The 20,715-nt window shown below is 36.1% G+C and overlaps 1 protein-coding gene across 3 annotated transcripts in view; it reads right to left on the bottom strand.

The window, feature by feature from the left end:
* Positions 1–2,157: 2,157 nt before the first annotated feature.
* The window catches only part of LOC121868051 (putative helicase mov-10-B.1), a 66,411-nt gene continuing 47,853 nt past the window's right edge, over positions 2,158–20,715 (bottom strand). For all 3 annotated transcript variants that reach the window (XM_042368319.1, XM_042368318.1, XM_042368320.1), the window contains 9 exons: positions 18,162–18,284; positions 17,547–17,761; positions 16,006–16,163; positions 12,734–12,874; positions 11,397–11,504; positions 8,045–8,215; positions 5,572–5,648; positions 5,066–5,187; positions 2,158–4,232 (listed from right to left, as the gene is read on the bottom strand). In XM_042368319.1, coding sequence (XP_042224253.1) covers positions 4,162–4,232; positions 5,066–5,187; positions 5,572–5,648; positions 8,045–8,215; positions 11,397–11,504; positions 12,734–12,874; positions 16,006–16,163; positions 17,547–17,761; positions 18,162–18,284 — 1,186 coding nt within the window. In that variant the 3' untranslated portion in view covers positions 2,158–4,161. The remainder of the gene's footprint in view (positions 4,233–5,065; positions 5,188–5,571; positions 5,649–8,044; positions 8,216–11,396; positions 11,505–12,733; positions 12,875–16,005; positions 16,164–17,546; positions 17,762–18,161; positions 18,285–20,715) is intronic.

Below are 20,715 nucleotides of genomic sequence, written 5' to 3'. Positions count from 1 at the left end.
AAAGATACACACGTTTAATTTAAAACCTTTTAAAAAAAATTCTTTAACTGGAAAAATAGATGATTTGGTTTGAAATGAAGAAGGCTGAAAATGGTTCAAGAACTCTTATTTTTTCTTTAAAATTGCTCAAGAACTTAAATTGTATCTATTCTTACTAAAAACTGAGAATCCACTTTGGTTAGGTTAAGATATACAGTAAAACCTCAATACACTTGACTTCAATACACCACAATTTGCTTTTTTTGCAACTCTGAGGTGCTCTGGGCCACCCCTCTATTCACCAGAAATATTTTTAAAATGTCCGTAAAATCCAGCTTTGGTTTGGACGGTTCCTGTGTTTGTACATGCAGTAGAATGTCTGTTCGTGAGTGTCTCGTGGCACATAACTCAGTCTGATTCCTGCCTTCATATGTATAATACTGTATTAGTGTGTCGCACATCGCTACCTACACTCATTTATGTGAAATTTTTATGAAGAAGTACGTATTATCTTGAGGGTTTTAAGAAATGAGTTAAAATAATGTAGAGTACCTGTATATATTTTAAGAAACGGACAATGCCACATTTGTGAGGTTTATTTTTTTATTCAATACAGTGCTATATTCTCGTATGATCAACCTCTTATGGTGTGCGATTCATCATGATGAATATGAAATCTTTAATAATAGAAAAACAATACAGTAATATCTCCTTTAGCCGGAATCCCTCAAGCCCTGTAATCTCCGATAGCCGCAATTTAAATATGCTCGGAAAATCATTCCCAAGGTTGAAATTTTCCAAAAAATTCCGGCTTTGGGAAAAATTTTTACGGGGTTGAAAATTGAGTGAATTTTCTGAAAAATTTTTGAATAAAGATGAAAGTTAAAGTTAATTTAATTATTATTATTATTATTATTATTATTATTATTATTATTATTATTTTTGTGGGGGACCTGACCTGACTCAATGTCAGGTAGAGGTAAGGTGGGGATTAGTGGTCTCATATTACTGACCTTCTGATGGAATGTCAGGTCACCCTTTCTTGGCTGGGGGATTAGTGGGTCTCATGACCTGAAGATGTCTTGAATAAACATGAAAGCTAAGTATTTTTAGGGAGATTGTGATAAGTATAAGTATAAATGAGCAAAGTTGTATCCCTTCAACATTACATTACATAACATTTTAAAATATGGAGTGAGAAAGCAGAAAGGTGTAGGTGATTAGAGAGATAGAGAGGAAAAGAGTGGTAACATGCACCAGTGTTGCCAAGCGATAAGCTCCTCAACAGCTCATCTTTTAATTCGCCTCCATGCAGTCACACAAGACCCTCACTGGATGCTTGTCATCTTAATTCCCATGTGTGTGTGTGTGTTTTGAGCTTGCCAAGCACATTGTAGGATTTGAAGTTGATTAAGAGTTTGTTCAGGAGTCAGGTGGCGAGGTGACATGCCAAGACACTTACAAAGCACACACATTAACAACACTACTAAACCATTGTCTCATAACATTTTACATAATTTATATTTTAAAACTAATTGACACATGATAGCTTGACAGGGCTACTTTTGCCTTACAATTGATCAATGAATAAACCAGGGTATATGGGGACTCATTATACATTAGTGATGTAACAAAGCTTTGAAACTAAACACATAAATTATCACAGCCTGTACTCAATAAATTATCACAGCCTGTACTCAAATGTACTACGTTAATTACTAAAATTATTATGTATGGTGCAAAATATGGGATGTTTATGTATACTCAAATTAATCGCCATCTTACAAGAATTCCAGCAATGCAAGTTATATTCTCCTAAGTTGAGTCAGTGACATTTTAGAAGCAAAAAATTAAACCCCCCTGCTTTCATAATCCTAGAGTTTGCATTAATCTTCCTACCTCCTGCTGTCAACAACCCACCTCTATTGGGGGGTAAAAGTGACCGCAACACCCCTCACCCCCACAAAAAAGGTTCATTCCCGTGTGTGTGTGTGTGTGTGTGTGTGTGTGTGTGTGTGTGTGTGTGTGTGTGTGTGTGTGTGTGTGTGTGTGTGTGTGTGTGTGTGTGTGTGCAAAATAAGTGATGTTTATACTCAAATTAATCGCTATCTTACAAGAATTCCAGCAATGCAAATTATATTCGGCTGTAACACTGTCAGGATAATTATTAAGCAAACCAAAGGTAGAATTTTTATAATAATAAACTATTCATTGTTATTTAAGGTCATGAGAAGTTTCCAAATGTTAGTATATTTGTTTACATAATGAAGAAAATGAAGTGATGATACATTCACTGCAGTACTATTGACTCACTGCTCAAGACAGATGCTGTGATAAGCAAACGAGGGAACTAGGTTGATCAGCTGTTGGCAATGTATCCAAACGACCACAATGACTCATGGTGCTGAGTGTGGGATTCTTTTTTCAGGAAAGATGACTATTTATAATAAAATTATATCAACCCAGCAGCAAATGAACCTAAATGATATGAAAATTATGGTGAAATTGCATAAACACATGTTAATGGGATACGGGGGTCACCACACCCCACCCAAACCACTCTTCTCTCCCACACACAATATACCTTTAGACTTAATTTTTCTTTATTTCTATTTTATACTACTGTACAGTATACAGTTTTTTTCTATATTCATAAGACAAATTCTGTGGATTTTTACATATAAAACTTGACAGTACGAAACAATCATCTCGGTAAAAATAGTTGTCGACAACCAGACTTTGTCTGATTTTCAACTCAGAAAATTTCATCTCATTTTTTTTATTGTAGATGTGTTTTACTAACCTTGTTATGCACTTAAAGACTAGACCTTAGTTGTTGAATTGCAGTAATTACAGTACTGTACAGGCATACCCCGATAACAGACGCATATAGGGACCAGGTAGTGTCACTGGTTAGTGAATCAACGGTTATTGAAGCAATTAATCCTATAAGAACATAAATTCAGTGGGTTAGGGGCAGGCCACCCATCAAAAACTCCCATCTAGTCAAGATATATCTCTGTATTGCACACTGTCAAGCAAGAAAATAAAGCAACCATAATAAGCCTTCAACCAGCAATGTAAAGCATAAATTGAGACTTATTTACCTGTGTTGAGGATGGCAGAGACAGTCTAGGGTGGCAAGTTCAGGTCTCTACCACTCTTTGTTGGTCCATCACCACTTTTATTATACTTTATCACATCACATCAAGTTGCCCTGCATAAGATGAACTATCACAGGGGTGTTTAAACATGATTGAGTAGCACACGAAGTAGTTAAAAAAAAAAGACATAGTAAGTGTAAACAATAGCAAAGATGGTGGGAATGAGTCGGAAGCAGCGCGCAGAGTCCTCTTGCGGCAAGAATTCGCACCACACCAGCTCTGCCAATTGTCAAAACTCTGGGTATTTCCCCTATACTGTACAGTATGTACTTGTCGATTTTACGAATCGACGGTCAATGGGACGTTGATTATCGGGGTTCATCTGTATAACAAGTGACTTTCTTGAAACTCCTGATCAGCAGTGTTATGTCCAGTCCAGCCCCCCCCCTCCCCCACAGATTTGCTTTTTTCGGACTTCGCATTTTCCAGACTGGGGTCTGTCCCAATTAGTCTGGTGTATCGAGGTTTTACTGTATCTAATACAAAGCAATCAAAATATAAAAAATACAAATATAATTAAAACTGGATGCTTATTATATCTAAGAACAAAGTTGGAAAAGTGACACCACAACAATAATTTTTTTTTTTCAAATATCAGTGTACAACCTGCATGTGTTATGTACAAGTTGGCACCAGAAACTAGCCTATCCACAAAATATAAAACACTTTAAGGGACTTCGTGTCTTAAAAATGGAGAAGAAAATATTTTACATTAAAGGAACATATCAGTAGTAAAATGCTACATCACAATAAAAAGCACCATCACATTAAATTCCTTGTCTCCTTAAGTGATGTTCTAATGCCCCCAGACAAATATATAATCTATCAGTCTTTTAATCACTTATTTTGCTCAGTCTATGAAATGCTTGTTCATTAATAAGAGAGCTCTAAAAACTAATAATCCACAACAATATCATCTGAGAGTGAAGACTAAACCCCCACCTTGATTGTCATGTCTACTGTGTATGACTTCTATAAGGCCTCTTGTGTGAACGAGCTTAAGACCTATGCATCTCTGTTAGTGCTCCGCGCGCCACTCGGGGGCCTCGGCCAACTCTCGAGCACTTACATCTTCTCCTAATACTGGACCTGTAAAAATAATAACACAATAAACAAATGAGTTAGGAAGCATGTGTGAAAGAGCATGATGAGAAAAAAGTAGATATTGTAAAATATGTTGAAGATGCAACTCCAAAACTTGAAAATTCTGAAGATATGTGTACAGTATATTAGACTGAGGACCACTAAAGAAAGTTTCCTTTTTAATAATTTATCAAATCTTGCAAACTCAGTCCTGCTGGGTAACAGTATGCATAAGCAAATACAAACTCTCCTTTCCTTCACAGTCATTCATTCACTCGAGCTGCTGTAACAGCTTTGTTCAGCTATGATGTTTCCCTTCATGTGACCCAAAAATGTCCATCTCACCCCTGTTGGTTCACTTAATCTACAGTACTACCGATGGAATGATGAAACTTTAAGATACGTAGGCAGCTATCAAGCAGGGTGGTACTATCACCTGGGAAGATATTGGAAGCATAATGTGTTGTCTGATGGTAGACCCTGCTGCCATATGGCATCAAAAAAATTGAGCTAATATATATGAGCTTAAATAAGCCTATCTGTGTTTGTGTAATATGCTGCCTGTTATTTTGAATAGTTGGGCCTTATTTGCTGATATGTACACTTGAATGACAGATTCTGTTTGAGTAACAATATAGCTGTGACTTCAATAATCCAACACTAAGGGTTTTTCATTGTACTTCATTCACTGTACTCTTGGATCCAAAGTTATTTAGTATGTGCCCAATCCTTAGATATAAATTTACTTTATATTATATTATTATTATTAATATCCTCATCATTATCACTACTACTACTACTTTTATAATTACACACTAATTTATCTAAACAAAACTTACGAAGGTTGAGATTTTCAAATCTTGTCAGAATGTCATCAAAGTCATCAAGACCGCCACGAGAATATGAATGACCTCGGTATCCTCCTCTCTGCCGAATGAAGTCTAGAAGCTTGCCCCAGTGCCTGTAATAATTACATAAATTATTTGCATTGTAATTTCTTACCCCTTTTCCAATCTTTCAACACTTCTGCTGTACTGCAAAATGGACAGAGTTAAGAGCAAATAAAATTTACTGTATCTATATTCACTTGCTGTAATACATTCACATTAATGATTAGGTTACTAAACCTCACAGGGGAATGATGACATTAATTATCAGCATATCAAAATGCTTTAATTATCTGGATCGTTACATTACAAATTAAACTAGTCAAAGAACAAGGAAGGAACCCAGTCCTCAACACTAATCTGGAATTGAACCAAAAACATTTCATTGAGGGCCAAATATGAAATTTTATTGTGAAGAAATTGAAGTTCAATACAATATAGGCAAATACAAAACTTACTCATCCAGCTGGAGGATTTCAGGACAGCCCACGATGATGAGGAGTGCCTTGGCACGTGTCACAGACACGTTGAACCTCTGAAGGAAAAATACTTTGTTTTACCAGTGTGCGTCAATATATATATATGTTAAACAGTTGGTGAAGTTAACGTAGAATGAGATGAATTGGCTAAATGTGAAAGTAGAATTTCAAAAGTGATGAGAAAAAAATTACAAAAAACTTTGGGAAGGGGATTGAATGTTTTCTGCCTATGTGATGTCTTATATTCCTAGGAAGCTCAACTTGGAGGGGGTGACAACAATGGATGAGGTTTCATTCTACCCTATTACAAGACAACCTTGCTGTATCATTTTCTCTCACATTTACACACTTACTGCACATACGTTAGCGTTCCCAATCGTCTCGCTTTATTTCTTTACCATTAGTGGTTAGCTACTTCTATTATTCCATTTATTAACATTAAATAACATTACTTAAAACATACATACAGGTATTCATTTTTTTTACATTAAGTTCACTACAGCTACAACCAGGGTCTTATTTTCTTCAGTTTCTCATGTAGAACCATCGTCACTCACGAAAACAATGTCGCTTTGTCTCCTCTTGTGTGTTTTAATATGCTATGTATTATTACTGAATTGCATTGTTCATTTCACATATACACCTGTTTAAACATTAATTCAATCAAATACATATTCAGTAAAATAACAATATTGAATCTTTTGTACATATTCTTAAGATATATGACTGTGTCCTTGAGTGTGCAGGTATACATTGGCGTTCCACTATCAGTCTCACTTTTTTTCTTGAATATCAGTGGTTATTTCTACTGTACATTAATTAACATTAATTAAAACATACATATTTTTTTACATTAATTTTACGACAACAACAACCAGGGTCTTATTTTCTTCAGTTTCAGGTGGATAACTGACAGTATGGGTGTAAACACCGACAACAATGCCGTCTCTTAACCTCTTGTGTGTTTTAATATTCTACGCATTATTAATGAATCCTATTGTTCATTTCGCATATATAAAGATTAATTCAATCAAATACATATTCAGTAATAAACAATAATGAATCTTTTGTACAAATTCTTCAAAAGATAAATGACGGGGTATCCTTAAATGCGCACGTATATGTTGGCGTTCCCAATCCATCCCACTTTTTTTTCTTTGCCATTAGTGGTTAGCTACTTCTATTGTTACATTTATTAACATTAATAACATTACTTAAAACATATACATGTATATTCATTTTTATACATTAATTTTACTACAGCTGCAACCAGGGTATTATTTTCTCATGTAGAACTATCGTCACGGACTCCCGGCTGTTAACACTAAAGAAAACAATGGCGTCCCATCTCCTCGTGTGTGACCATATTATTATTATTTTATATTGTATAAGGTCCATTCATAAACATTATTTAAGGAATAGAGTTAGCATTTTTCAATAATTGTATTGTTTTGGGCAAAAAGTGGGTAAACAGCCACACTAGGGAATGCATCTCATTATTATTGCTTTATTTTAATGGTAATTAATGATTCACGATACGATGATTCACCTTGCGCTGCAATATTGGAGGACATATTAACGTCTTTATTCGAGGCTTTACTGTATTTACTAACCGACGTATAATGTAATGTATACATGTAATGGAATGCATTCAGTAGTTAACGAGTGTCTAACTTTTACAGGTTTTGACCATATCAATCAATAAACGTTGATTGAGTCCACGTTGCGGGATTCTCTCACCCTTAAGACGTGACGTCATCTAACTGTCGAACCATTCGGCAGTTAAACCTCCCAGATGCAGTCCTCAGGCAACTCATTTCTGTAGCTTGAATTTCCAGGGATAAATTCTTCTCTCTTAGCCTTCGGCAAATGACTCATCAGTGTACAGTACATCTTTCATTCACTCATTTCCTAAAAGTAGTCAAGTTTGAATCAATTGCACATCAAACCATCTCGACCTCTTTTAGGTACATAACATCCAGACCAATTAGGGGATGATTGTACTGCACTAATATTTTCCTTACACTATCAATCACCACTCTCCCGCACTATTCCCCAGATATGTACGCAGCACACAGGTTCCTCTATAATTTTTGCACTCTTCCTTGCCAACCTTCCAATGATACAGCTCAGGAAACAGATATGGACAACACACTCAGGTAGAGTAGTAAACAACTCAGGCAAGTGAAATGAAAAATTTATGGAAGAGGAATGAAGAATTTGGGAGATATACAGTGCTGTATAAGTTTATGAAGGGTGTGGCTAGGCATTAATGAATAACATACACCATACAAAAGGCCTTAACACCTCTACAACTTTGACACTCCAATACAGTACTCTCAAAAATAGACACCAGAATATGATGATACACTCAGAAAGTTCCAATCTTAAAATGGCTCCTTTTTCAAAGTTACACTCCATAGTTTTAGTAGCAGAAAAACATTTGTGGTACCTTTGGATTCCGTAAGAATCCAAGTTTGAAAACTTGGTCATTAGCCAGTTGATCAGCAGATGCACGGACAGTGGAGATGATAATGACACGACGCTCATCCCCTTGAAACTCCTCTGGGGAGCCCACCTTCAAGTTATTTGTGTTATGAACTTTCCTCAATTGATTCCTGATCTGTTGAAAAAATTAATTATGCAATTACAGATAAATTGTTCATGAAATATAAGATAATTGAAATACTTTACAGGAAATTTCAAGTTCCTGAAGGATTGGTTATACCTGTACTGTACTGCAAGTATGGGCCAATCAGTAAACTTTCCATTTGCAAAATGGCAAAATATAATATATGCATAATCCTTAAACAACAACCCCTTTCTACAATATTAAGTAAGCTGGAAAGTACCCCAAATACTTGTTAAATAGTTCAAAGCACCTTTATGGAGAAAATTTAATACAATTACCTCTCCATACCAAAATAACTGGCAAGCAGCCAGTATGGTATATGGAGTTTTTTGGTATACTGCACTGTATAGGGAATTTGTTCGGTATAAAAGGGTAATACAGTACAGAAACTTCCCGGGTTATGGATCTCTGACTTTACGAATACTCTATCATCAATCAATGAGTACAGTCCTCAGATATGAGGGTTGGCGATCAGTCCTCCACTCTAACCCTCTCAGCCTTGGAACCTGAGACGCATACGTGCATGAAAACTTACTCTCAGTCTTGGAGGTTGTGGCCGAAAAATCGTTGAAAAATAATTTTTTGGTTAGGGCTCATTTCACTGCCAGGCAATTGTTTTATTAATTGTAATGGGATCTCTTACAGCATAAAATTGTCTGAAAAATTGTATGAAGCCATAAAAAAACTAAAATTCTTGAAATTTAAGCTACTTTACTTGAGTATTGTATAAGTTGAAAAGGCAGGAAAATGCTTAGTAACACATCGATTTCCATTCACATTTTCCTTGTATTACGGTGTTCATTGATATGTAATATACAGTATACCAAAATAAAGAACAAAGCATGTAGAATATTGTGGTATAAGGAAAAATAATATAACACAAAACACATGGAAAATTTAAAGGGCTGAGCGACACTGGCTTCCTACTACACTGCCATGCACACGATGACCAAGACCATCTCGGGGAAGGTAACAAGGCCCACACAAAGAATACGACATCTGTCAAATGGCGTCCAAAGTTGAGTCAGTTTCACTGAATAGTTTCGAGTTATATTTGAAAATATAGCCCATTGAACACCACGTTGGCGTAGCGAGGCTGAGCGTAAGTTTTTTCGCCTTTTATGTTCGACGCCACAAAGGCATCGTGAGAGGCTGAGAGGGCTAATGTTCTCTAGCTGTTTTTACCAATCCTTCAAGGCTTTGCATCTCTCTAGGGACCCAGTTTATAATTTTATTAATCCATCCCAGTCTCTGCCTTCCCCTGGCCCTCCTACCCTCAACTTTGCCCATTAATAGTTCTGTTATTATCCCCTCATCCCTAATTATATAATCAAAGTATCCCATTTTTCTTTTTCTGTACATTTCAAGTACAGTATTTCTCTTGAAGTTTTTGCTAACCTTAGCATGACTTCATTAGTTTTCCTGTCAGTGTAACTCTTTCTTAGCATTCGCTTATACTGTAACACCACATTTCAAAGTCCTCCGACCTCTTTCTGGTGTCTGCTCTACGTGTCTACGCTTCTGACCCAAATAGTAGCCCTCGTCTTTCAGCAGCCTTTTTCTCAAATTGAAGTTAATATCCTTTTTCATTAGATCTTTTAGATTTTTAAATGCTGTTTTTGCTTAACTTATCCTTGTTATGATTTCTTTTGCACATCTACCATCACAGCTAATGTTACTTCACAAATACACAAAATTTTGCTCGTTTAATTTTCCTGTTGCTTACCGTAATTTTCATCTTCGGATTTACTGTCCCATAAGTCCTATTTAAAATGAGCCCCAAATAATTCCTGGATTGAGCGTAGATATTGCATGTAATTTTTTCTTTTTCTAATTACTGTACATACACACTCAATCTTATATACAGAAACTGAAGAAAAACATAACAGAAAATTATGGTAAGGTAAAAAGTATTTCAAATTCATAATTTCAGGTAGATATACTGTATACAATTTTCTTGATTTTTCTTAATGTTTCACTCGTTACACACACACAGTCCGAGATACAAAAGTGCATATATAAATAAAATAAATAATTATCATACAGCAATAGGTATAAAGTTTCATCAACGGGCTTTCACAGTGAAACTGTGTGTCGAATGTGTGGAGGTCAGATGGTCCGTGGCGGAGCACCATTGCTCGGGATGCTGCTGCGTTGCTAAGGCAAGCACCAGGGGCGACTGCGACGCAGTTTGAACACTAACTTGTATCACTTTTGCCCTCTTTATGCTTTTATTGATGCTGTTGACATACTCTTGTTTTTGTTGTTTATATGCCTATAATTTAAAAGTTTTAATGTTACAGTGTACAGATAAAGCTACTTTTAGGGGTGAATCTAGTGATCTGAACAATCTTCACAGGCAGTGAAAGAGGGTTTACAGGACATTTTGTACATTTTAAGCTTGGTGCTCCAAGTTCCAGAAAAAACTCTATCCAGCACCCCCATGTCCCAAGTACTGTATTCGGATAAATGATCCCATACCTGTATAGTAACTGTACAGTACATGTATAAACATTATGAGTACTTTGTGTGTTCAATGATTACCTATGGAAGGATCATTCTGGCTAATGGATAGCCTCCAGGAACAGAACTCATCCATAACCCAGGGAGTTTGTACTGGAATCTTAGGAGCAGTATGGTATTTAGTGAATTTTGGTACGGTATATAGAAGTTCAGTATACAGAGGTAATACTGTAAATGGTTTCTCTCTCTCTCTCTTATAGGACAGATAAAAAACTCTTGTTAGTACTACAGTATATCCAGAAGTTTTCTGCATCTTCAGAAGACATTATTATTTGCAACATGTTCACCATCTCCCTCAGTCCTTCATATAACAATCGAAGAATAAAGGGGATCGATTCAGTGCGTCCCAACCCCTAAAACAAAACAATTTGATGTAACCAAATCAAATTACACCCAAAAATCATGTTGTTTGAATATGTCCACTGCAAACCATACAGTGACTGGGAACTGTCTATCTGTAAACACTATGCCATATTAGCACATACCTTACACCATTGTTTACTTAGGATTTTCCCTTACACATTCAGAAGCTTATGGGTTTTAGTGTCAAAAGGTCCAGGTCAAATTGTTTAGACATATTACATGCCTTTTGCAACACCTTGTTCATATCTACCATCTCCCAGTAAAAAAACCTGCATTAGAAACTCACCTTTTCCACTTGCCTCCTATAGGGAGTAATTATTCCTATATCCCTGGCCATGACTTTGGGACTGCGAGTATCAAGGAGCTTCTTCACATAGCCAATCACAGTAGACACCTGGGTAAAACAAAAATGCACAAGATATGGTGATTTAGTGCTGATACAACTGTTCTAATTCCATTAACACTAAAGCAAGCGTAATAATTAATGAAGTATGGTCACCAGAGTTTGACAAGAAATCATTATTAATAGAGCCCATAAATGACAGTATCAAATTAGTGAAGGCTCACTTGCTTAACTAGTGCCATCATGATAATTTGTGAAACACAAACTCACGTTCTTAAATACCAGAATGCAGTGGATTTTGTGATTACATCCACTTCATTGTCAGAAGTATACCTATATTCATAATTCGTGGCCGAAAGTGTTTATCGACAGAAGAAACAATAAAAGTTGTGGAAATATCGTCTCAATGCACTAATGTAACTTAGAAATAAAGAAAATATAATATACAAATAAGAAAAATGAAGAGTGGGAAGTGAATTCTGTGTGGGAGAGATGGGAGGTAGGGCAGTTGGGCTGGCTGGATTGAACAGGAAATTCCCTCCCCTCTGCTACAGGAGACTCCCTCACCCCCACAATGCCATTAAAACAATAGTAATGTTTGCAATTTCACCATAATTTCCATATTTTTAAGGTTGATTTTGGTGCCTGGTTAGTGAAACATTATCGTAAAATTACAAATTCCCCCCCCCCCCAAAAAAACCCACGCATTCCTATATGAAATATTGTCATTTAAATTCCTGGTGGTAGGTTTACATAGGGCGACCAGCTGACTAACTAGCCAGCCAGCCCATGCCTGTCTTGATGTTGACATACAGGGGGTATTTTATTGTCACCCAGAGGTTGATTATGATAAGGGAATTTGTTTTATGTAATATATAACTACCTTTTGACAATGTCTAAGTGTTACTGTATTTGTTAATGTATGATATTTAGTGTTTTTAAAGCAGTTGTGGAACAGTTCATGAGTAATTTTGGGCTTCTGGAATCTAACAAAATATTTTTATTTAAATAAATTAAACTATAATTTGCAATTTGATAAGTCACAATGTCTTCTGGTACCTAACATGTGAATTATCATGACTGCACTGTACCAAACCTGCTATCACAAAGTTTATTATGTAAACCTATTAAAACCTTAGTTTCCAACCCCTTCCATTTGAACAAAGATCCACCTAAAGGGTTAAACACTAAGACAAACTACTCATGTGTAATATTAAGTGTCATAGCTAGGCAGGTTATGTTATGTTAGATAAGGATTCTCAATAAGCAGGCAGACAAACCTCAAGAGCATTGAAGAAGCTGGGTGAAGTTCCCTCTCGGTCATCTCTGCCTCTGGCAGCATGGAAGATGAGAGGGAAATTTTTCTTTGGTAAATGTTCCCAGTTGCACATAGAAGTCACATACACCTGATCTGCACACACCTGTACACAAAACTCATTTATAAGTACAGTACACTATTTATTATTAAGCTGTGCATTATACTACGCTATAAATTTTCACTACTAAAAAGATAAGTTATTTTGTAAAGGTGCACACAAACTGTTATTTGCTGATTATATTTAAGTATACATACTGTACCTATATTTCTTTTTTTTATTTGCACTGATAAAATAAACCAATACAATGTCACAAAATACATGCAAAATTGAGGACTTATATTACAAGAAGGCCTATAATGGGGTTATATCACTTGGGATTGGCTCCTTTTAATATCATCCCATGGTTAAACTGATGCTGGTAATCCATTTTGATATGTCATTTCACCCATCCCTCCTCTGGTAAAGCCAGCCTCAGGCTCCCTGAAGGCTGACAAGTCTTACTGGAGACATGGATGCCCAATCAACACACAACAAACGTGAATCTATGAAACCAAGCAAATCCATATTAATACAATCATCTAAGCTTCGCATTCCCAGATGAGTACTGTAGTAACAAACCCAAGGGTGGAAAGAGGATTTTCAAGCCTCCTAAATTTGGGCTGTGCTTAAAATAAGAATTTCAGGATTAATCCTCCATTCTTGTGACTGTATTACTATCACTCTTTACCCTTAAATGACAAGCATCAATATTGAAGTTAGTTGTAGGGACAGCGACCATCATCCTTGGACATTTCATGTTCTTTGCATTCCATTTTTGTGCATATGGGGCAGAGTAGGGAATCTTTAGCCATCAGTTGAGGGCCAAGCCATGCAGCTCTCAAAATAATAAAACCAAGTGAAACAAGAGGGAGGAGGTGGTGTCACAGAACCTCCAGGTCTCCTTGTATGACAAGTTGCCAAGTTAAGAGCAATAACCTCCATGTATACATTGCATTCTTCTTTAAAGCACGCATTCCCTATGATGAAACCTTCCTCTATGCATATATCTAGCAGTTTCTCTCCATATCCATTAATTCTTGGCACTCTGTACAGTAAGCCTCGGATAACACCGATTCGTCCAACAACTTTTCGTATTTGAAATCCTAGATAATATAGTTTACATCCTTATTTCATTCATATTTACTACCAAAATATAATAAAAATAAAATAAATTTACATTTAAATACATTTCCATATAAATAATAACTAAATCCTGATATGTATTAAAAAAAATTATTGTAAAAAAAATGAAGAGCGCCTTGCGCAAAGAAGCTGCCTTGCTAACGAGTGGTAAACAACACTCTGAGCTTGGCAGGCCTATTATTTTCACGCATCTGGACAGGAACAGGAGAAAAACTTTCTCAGGTTTCTTACAGCATTTTTGCATCCCTATTCAACATGAGCAAGAGAGCAAGTGATGGTAGTGTTGATGGTAGTGTTATTTAAAAAGCTAATAGAAAGTGTCTAAGCTTAGCCGAGAAACTATATGTGTTAAAACGATATGAAAAAGGTGAGAGATCTGTACATATTATATGGAGCAAGCAATGAACATATTTTCTGAAGTGGATCCATTAACAGAACAAAGCCTTAAAATTTAAATAAACGCAAATGACTTCTACATAAAAATGTATCATGAGAAAAGAAAGCAGCTGTGCAAGGTTCTTTCGAGAGCTATATTATTCAAAGGCCTAAACCATCAACTTCAGCTACACGATCAAATTCAGCATCATAAGCAGCTTCAACATCAACTTCAGGTTCAGTAACAGTTTCAGCAACAGCTTTATGGAAAGCTACAGCTTCAGCCAGAGTTGAACCTGATGACTTCGTCATGTGAGTAAAAACTCGCACAATACTCATTGGCTGTCCTTATGTTTTAGACTTTAACGCCATTGGTGAATAGAATTTTAATCTTACATTCGTAAATATTATTAAAAACATATATCAACAGTAAATAAGTGTTGCTTTCATATTCATATGTTGAGAAATGATGATATGTTTTCACATGTACGCACATACTGTTCATACGTTAGCATTCCCAATCGTCTCGCCTTATTTCTTTACCATTAGTGGTTAGCTACTTCTATTGTTCCATTTATTAACATTAAATAGCATTACTTCAAACATACTGTACATACAGGTAATCAATTTTTTTTAAATTAAGTTCACTACAGCTACAACCAGTCATATTTTCTTCAGTTTCTTATGTAGAACCATCGTCACTCGCTAAAACAATGCTGTCTTGTCTCCTCTTGTATTATTAATGAATTGCATTGTTCATTGCACATATATAAACATTAATTCAATCAAATACATATTCAGTAATAAACAATAATGAATCTTTTGTACGTATTCTTAGGATAAATGACTATGTTTCCTTGAGTGCGCACGTACAGTATACATTGGGTGTCAACACTGACAACAATGTCATCTGTTATCCTTTTGTGTGTTTTAATATTCTACGTATAATGAATTGTATTGTTCATTTCGCATATATAAAGATTAATTCAATCAAATACATATTAAGTAATAAACAATAATGAATCTTTTGTACATATCATTAAGATATATGATGCGGTATCCTTAAATGCGCTACTTCGATTGTTCCATTTATTAACATTAAATAATGTTGCTTAAAACATATATATTAATTTTTTTACATTAAATTTACTACAGCTACAGCCAGGGTCTTATTTTCTTCATTTTCTCGTGTAGAACTATCGTCACGGACTCCCGGCTGTAAACAGAAATGAAAACAATGGCGTCCCATCTCCTCTTGTGTGACCATATTATTATTCATTTATATTGTATAAGGTGCATTCAGAAACATTATTTAAAGAATATAGTTTGCAATTTTCATTAAATGTATTGTTTTGGGGGAAAAGAGGGTAAAAAGCCACACAAAAGATATGAAAAGGTCACACATGGGAACGCATCTCATTATTATTGCTTTATTTTAATGGTAATTAATGATTCGCGAAAAAACGATTCTCCTTGCACTGCAATATTGGAGGACACATTAACGTCTTTATTCGAGGCTTTACTGTATTTTCCCACAATGTCTTTCACCCACATGTCACTCTCTGAATCTAAACTCCCATCACTATCACTTTTTCTCACAATGAAGTTTTCAATGCGATTTCTCGGGGCTCCCCCAAATAAATGGTACTTTAATTATGTAGACAATTTATAGTTACCTTCAACTGTGACCTATAGAACATCTCATTTGGTTCCTTGAGGATATCCTTGTGTGAGCGGTAGTTATTGAGCAGTTTGGTCACCACCTGGTGGTTGAAAGTGCCATTTTTGTCTTGGTACATCTCCATCTCCATCAATCTCTCCAAATATGATTTGTCTGTAGGATGGGGACAATCATGCCTTTAGTAAAAGTGGGCCTAAAAAGCCCTTGAACCCCTAAACTAGCTACAGTATTATTTTTCAGTTGATCTGTTAAGTAAGCCTCCCTGAAAAACTAATAATGAAGAGTTACCTAGAAATTTAATGCAAAACAAACAAAAACAAAAGCTGAACAATGCAAGACTGAGAGCAAGAGAAAGGGTGAGTCTAGAGAAAGATAAAAGGAAAAGACAAGGGTACAAATACCAGTACTGTACAGTAATCTCCCCGTCAGCCAGAATAAATGGTGCAGAGTGGTTCCGGGTTGAAAGATTTCCAGGTCATTGAGACAATTTTTCTTATCCCCTGAAAAAATTGCACATCCCCAGAATTTCGGGCATTGGTGAATGTTTCCGTGTCAGATTGCACTCGGACAGACACAGCTGCATGTATTTATGCAAACGCTAATGTACAGGTACAATATACAGTATTGTAAATAAACTAAATACTGTATACCACAGTACTGTACACTGTACTGTACTCACCAGCAGCTGCTGTCATCTTGAACTTGTGATATAATGATATAGGATACCTGCCTTTGTCCTGCATCATTTGCTGTAGAAGGTGTTGCTGTCATTCTCCTCTCCCTCCATGAAGGAGGGAGTGTACATGCACTATATACTGTACATATACCCTCTACACACTCCTCTACAGTAGGCTTTACTGCCCACTCTGCTATGTACAGTACAATACATATGGTACTTTCACACTTACTAAATCTACAGTACAATAATTGTAATCACTTTTTACATCTTAAGACTGCTTTAATGATATTCTTGGCTGATTATATGCTGGTACAATAATGCACAGTACTGCACAACACAGATCATATGTGAAAACAGCAGTGTGCAATTGAACAAGCTTGTACAATGGCAGCAGACGATGAACTAAGAGTGTTATGATGGATAGGCTGCTAGATACATCAGTTAATCACATGATAGTAATCGCCAATTGTAGCTCACATGCATTCTGAGCCTACCCACCAACACGCTCAGCACAAGCCAGTGCAGGATGCAATCTCTCAGCAATTTACTCGAATGCCCGAGTATTTGTTAATTCCTCTTGCATCAACATATAGAGAAGTAGAATGTATAAAGACTAATTCTAAGTAACTAGAGACAACCTGAATCTAAGGCCACCTAATCTTAACTTATCCAGACCAGACATACTGTACTGTAGTTTGACTTATCCAGACCAGCTGTAACCTAACCTAATAAGATCTTTCACTTGGCCTCATTAAACCAAAACCAATCTAACCTACCATGAGTTGAGTCGACATACTCTAACAACATTACACCCTATTTAATGCATCCTAATTCAAAGTAGTTGTGAGAACACTTACCCAATCCATTATTTGAGAAGAGCTTTTCACTGGAGTAGCACTGTGAGTTTCTTATGACAGGACCCAGCTGGTAGGGGTCCCCAGCCAGCACTACCTGGCTATCTTTGGCCAACATACCTGCCAATGGTACCATGGCCTCAGGTTCCATTGCATGTCCACACTCATCCAAGAAAACATGAGTTAAATGACCAGACGGAAGAGATGCTGACACTATCCTGGGGGAGGGGGGTGGGAAATATTCAATCTTTAAATTACAATTTCAAAACAAATATATTAAAAAAAGCCTATGAAACTATTAAACAAGAATTATCAATTTCTTACCATATTCTATCGGCAGAAACAAAGTATGTGATGGACACAAAAACTGAAAAGACAACACTATAAAATGATACACCACAATGGTTTGGGTGTATAAAAACATATCTCGGCATCAGTTACCTTTGTATTTATTATACTAATACCTGTATCAACAATCTCGGTGGTGGACTTGCTGGCCATTTTGAAATCTCATATTTAATGCCCAAGATTCTGAACTGCTCTTGTCTCCCCTCCTCACCCCATACTCATACATATATTCAGGAGTATAAAAACCTGCATGAAAAGGAATTCACCTACCTGGCAGCAGTCACCATTGTGCAAACAATGATTCTGTACTCCTGCAACTTCTTGCCAGTTGGGAAGTTTATTTCATAATTCTTCACATTAGAGATATCCAGCAGTTGGTCAGGAATAGTTTTACTGCAAAGAGAAAACTATGCATAAATCATCACGTTCCTTCTGAAATTTTAAGCATATAAAAGTAAAGTAGTTACAAGCACTCAAGTTTTAATCCTATTCCTTCATACCTAAAAACAAACTCAGTTTACAACACTTTATGTCAGCAACTAAACACTAGAGCAATTTCTGGAATACAGTAGCTTATCCTCTCCCTGTTTCCTTTACTAACATATCAACATCTATAGGCTTATTCCTTTACCGATAACATTCTTTATATGAAGTTCTACGGAAATGCCTAGAGTAAAACTAAATCTACTCATAATGTGCAGACATGGATGTACTAATGAACAGACAGACAGCATAAAGATTATATCAGGGAGATAAAAAGAAGAAATGATCCTGATGTTAAATTATCTTCACTTAGGTTATGCAATTGGTAGGGTTTTATATTATCCAAACTGAGCATCATGTCCATCACATCACAGTAACCATATCAGCTACACTACAAAACTCTAGACATATTTTCAACACATACCTGAGCCCCACAATTCTAAAGAAAATGAGTTTCTGAATGCTATGGTTGTTCCCATTAAAATTTAATAAAATCCCTGAATCTTGATTGTTTCTCCTTATTGTATATCCAATCTTTTTACATTTAATGGAAATCTCCATATATTTTGAAGCCCCTTTCTTACAGATTTGTGAAGTAGAGGAATGAGTTGAAGTGATTAACTATAGTTTTATAGAATTATACAGGTCATCCTCATCCATTGTATGGGTTCTCTTCCCAAACCCCTTGTGAGGTGTGAAATTGCAATACAGTAGGCTGAGTAGGGTCTAAAGTACACAAGGGTTATGTTCCTGGAATCCCCACATAAGTGCAAATTCACATATATTCGGGTCCCCCTCCCCCCCTGTATACATATATAACCCCTTTTTATACTAAGGTAACCGACGCACAACTTCAGAGTTCAATATGTTTTTGTTTTCTTTTTCCCACTCTCACCACCAGGAGTATTGCCACTAATTTTCCTCTTGGGGGCCACGATTACAGTAAAATTCATCAGTAAATAAAAATATTACAAGCACGAATGCCTGGAAACTGTTCATGGAATTAGTGTGAAAGAAGGACGCCTTGGCAATAATTTAACCAAGAGTATCATACAAACACCTTACATGTACAAAGAAACTCAAATATAACACCTACGGTACCAAATGAATGTGTTAAATGTACAAATAAACACTCACAGTTCAGCAGGGTCGTCACTCAGCTGACTAAAGAAACGTGTATGGCTACAAATGCGCCGTGTGTATGCCATAACATCACATAGGGGGAGGGGGAGTGACGCTGGGTGACGAGTCGGCGACGCAGTTACAGCTCATGGACTTGATACATACATTCTCTTCCCACACACATACACCCATGATCTTTATTTTTCTTAATTTATAATTTTATATGATATTTTCTTTATTTCCAAGCCACATTAGAGAACTGGTATTGCAATGATTTTTTTCTCAAACGAGCACGGTCAAGTGATAAACAGACTGAGCTAGCGAAACATGCTGGGTGGGATGGCTAGTGCAAGGGCGAGATCCAAGTGTATGAGCGGTTCAGGGGGTCAGACGCGTATAAGAGGGGTCGCATACTATTGATACGCGTACTCTGGGGATTTACTGTATGTGAAACTAATTTTCCCAGAAGAAACAATGTATTAAAGGAGATTCTTTCTTGACTGGTAATTTTGAGGGTACTTCAGTTAATTTCTCAGACAGAAACACTTAGGAAAAAAAAAATGACATACAGGGTATGGTACTTATAAATACCTGTACAGTAAAGCCTCCAATAACAAAGGTTTGACCAACAACTTTTCACATTTAAAACCCGAGTTCATTTAGCACCCAATTCAATTTACATCCTTATTTCATTCGTATTTACGACCAAAATATAATAAAAAAAAAATAAAATTACATTTTCATATAAATAATAACTAAATCCCGATATGTATTATAAAAAAAAATTACTGTAAAAAATGAAGAGCGCCTTGCGCAAAGAAGCTGCCTTGCTAATGAGTGGTAAACAACAGTCGGAGCTTGGCGGGCCTTTTGTTTTCACGCATCTGGAACAGGTACTGGAGAAAAACTTTCTCAGGTTCCCCCAGCAATTTTTAATCCCTATTCAACATGAGCAAGAGAGCAAGTGATGGTAGTGTTGTTTCAAAAGCTAATAGAAAGTGTCTAAGCTTTGCTGAGAAACTAGATGTGTTAAAACGATATGAAATATAATATCTGTAGATTTTATATGGAGCAAGCAATGAACATATTTTCTAAAGTGGATCCATTAACAGAACAAAGCATTAAAATTTAAATAAACGCAAATGACCCCTACATAAAGATGTATAATGAGAAAAGAACGGAGCTGTGCAAGATTCTTTCGACAGCTTTATTATTCGAA

The sequence above is a fragment of the Homarus americanus genome, unplaced genomic scaffold, assembly GCF_018991925.1.
Source record: "Homarus americanus isolate GMGI-L3 unplaced genomic scaffold, GMGI_Hamer_2.0 scaffold37032, whole genome shotgun sequence".
Lineage (NCBI taxonomy): Eukaryota > Metazoa > Arthropoda > Malacostraca > Decapoda > Nephropidae > Homarus > Homarus americanus.
This window is presented reverse-complemented; position numbering and strand designations above follow the sequence as displayed.